This window comes from Aplysia californica, unplaced genomic scaffold (genome assembly GCF_000002075.1).
Source record: "Aplysia californica isolate F4 #8 unplaced genomic scaffold, AplCal3.0 scaffold00094, whole genome shotgun sequence".
NCBI lineage: Eukaryota > Metazoa > Mollusca > Gastropoda > Aplysiida > Aplysiidae > Aplysia > Aplysia californica.
In genome coordinates, this window is record NW_004797364.1 from 1,506,493 (window position 1) to 1,508,640 (window position 2,148).

Consider the following 2,148-nt stretch of genomic DNA (forward strand, 5'->3'; position numbering starts at 1 on the left):
GGGGAGGCGCAACTGGCACAGAGGCAAAAGAATGTCAACAAAAAGACAAAATGCTCCCTTTTCAAATGAAATACCAACACAGGTGGCTCAGTCAAGCCCTAAATAAACATTCTCTAAACAGCAACTTAAAAATGTTTTGCACAATCGTGTCTTACAAGATCTACCCACGATTTATCTCACTTATGTTCCAACAATATTTGTATGTGCTAACCCAGGAAGTCAAAACACACTGTTTCCTTCTTTCTTCCCATTGACTGTCTACACGACCATAACGAGTGATATCAGTGGAGATCATGGATCATATTGCCCCGCCCCTGAGGTTGTAAATTAAAAGAAACACAAAATGGATCAACGAAAATCTCTTAATTCAGAGAGTCAATAACATGGCAAGTTTTATTGTATTTTCAACACAAAGGATATAACAAAGAATCTATCATTTACTATCATCTGCAACATTCACTACATTCACAAGATCAATAGGTTACATTTGCATTACCAAGTTCAAAAGAAAATAAATGTGAATAAATAATAAGCATCACAATCATACCGAGTCCCATGTGCACTTAATTCCCCATGACCAACATGTCATCAAGAACATACACAGAATCAAACATACAGTTCTTGTATTCACAAAAATAAGTACATAAAAAGCTAAATATGATAAAGACCGATTTTTAAAACCTATAAATGGAAAACTCCCTCATTCCACAAATCCACTTCAAAACTATTGAGGCAATGATTAAATATTGCAATATAACAAACTTTGGATCTGACAAAGATTAATACCGTATAAGGAAAGGAACAGAGGACAGCAAATTGTGTATTTGTGAGTGCATACGCTAACGCACATAGAACAAGTCAGTCTAGACAGAAATGGCAAAAATTGTACAAGAGTTTCTTCTCTCACATTATTGTCGAATTACTTTTCAAAGTATATGCTTACAATTTTCTTTCTTTATCATTTTCAAGTTGTGTTTTATTGAAATGAAAAAACAATTTCAATAAGTGTCAAACTTAGGTTTGAATGATTGTCTGAAATATAAAATCAGAATTATTTGAACCATTGATTGAGGAAGAGCAAGAAGCAGCCTCAAAGGCACAATTTTTTAACATGTGTCTACAAGCAGGAATAGAATCAATAGTGTCAGAGAAGTCCGAGTTTGAGAATGATTCGAACAGAGGCAACAAAAGAAAACACATTAGCCCTATATGGGTTGTTTGCTAATATTTGCCCCTATGACTTCCTTTTCTTTCAATTTTTACACGAAACATGAAAGATCCAACCAGCATAAATTTACAAGTATTAAGAGGTTTGAGAGAGGACAGAATAAAGATACCGCAGAGCAAACAAAAGCAGCAAAAGATTAATAGCTGGGTCTCATGGAGACAACAGAAAGTTGGATTCTTGTGGCATGTTTCTCATGTGTGTAGCAGTCTGTTGGAAAACTTCTACGGTGTCAGACGTTTGGGGTCACGGGGGAAGAGCGACGTCTTGCGGATGTTGTCAAGTCCTAGATACAGCATGGTCACTCGCTCAAGACCTGATGAAAAAATTATTGTTTTTAAACAAACGCTTATGTTTTCATTTACTTTCGAAAACATATACATTTAGTTCAGTTCCAAATACACCACTATCATACTAAAAGTATGGATTTCAATATGGTGATGTGCTGACCAGCAATGGCCCAAACTCAAAAGCTGTTGAGTTAATAACAACAACATGTAGCCTTGATTTGTTTGCCAAAAGGATGAAAATGGCCTTACGACAGATGTTAAAATCACCATCTTTTAGTTACGTCAATCACACATATTATCAGTGTTCTTTACCAGTTGTTAAAAAAAAAATCTTGCAAATATCAAAGATAGCAACAATGCCACGAATAAAAAGTGCTCACCACATGGGTAGCAGGTGCAGTTTGCTACTGATGACCAAATCAGTAAACAAAGAGCTCGCCTTCTAAAACAGAGGGAAGGCTGAATCCTCAAAAGCCACAACCATACACTCACTACAATTTTGATGGCCTGTTCAATACAGTGAAGTCATCTAAGAGGCACAAGCTTCATATTTAAAAATCTGTCACCGGAAGCACTGAGCAATGCAGGTGGAATGCCTAGGAATTCTCAAAACATTTCAAATTTAAGAACCAC

The 2,148-nt window shown here is 36.0% G+C and overlaps 1 protein-coding gene across 1 annotated transcript in view; it reads right to left on the reverse strand.

The window, feature by feature from the left end:
- Positions 1–362: 362 nt before the first annotated feature.
- The window catches only part of LOC101846275 (aspartate--tRNA ligase, cytoplasmic), a 20,004-nt gene continuing 18,218 nt past the window's right edge, over positions 363–2,148 (reverse strand). The window contains exon 15 of the mRNA XM_005095060.3: positions 363–1,541. Within this exon, the coding sequence (XP_005095117.1) occupies positions 1,450–1,541 (92 nt within the window). The 3' untranslated portion in view covers positions 363–1,449. The remainder of the gene's footprint in view (positions 1,542–2,148) is intronic.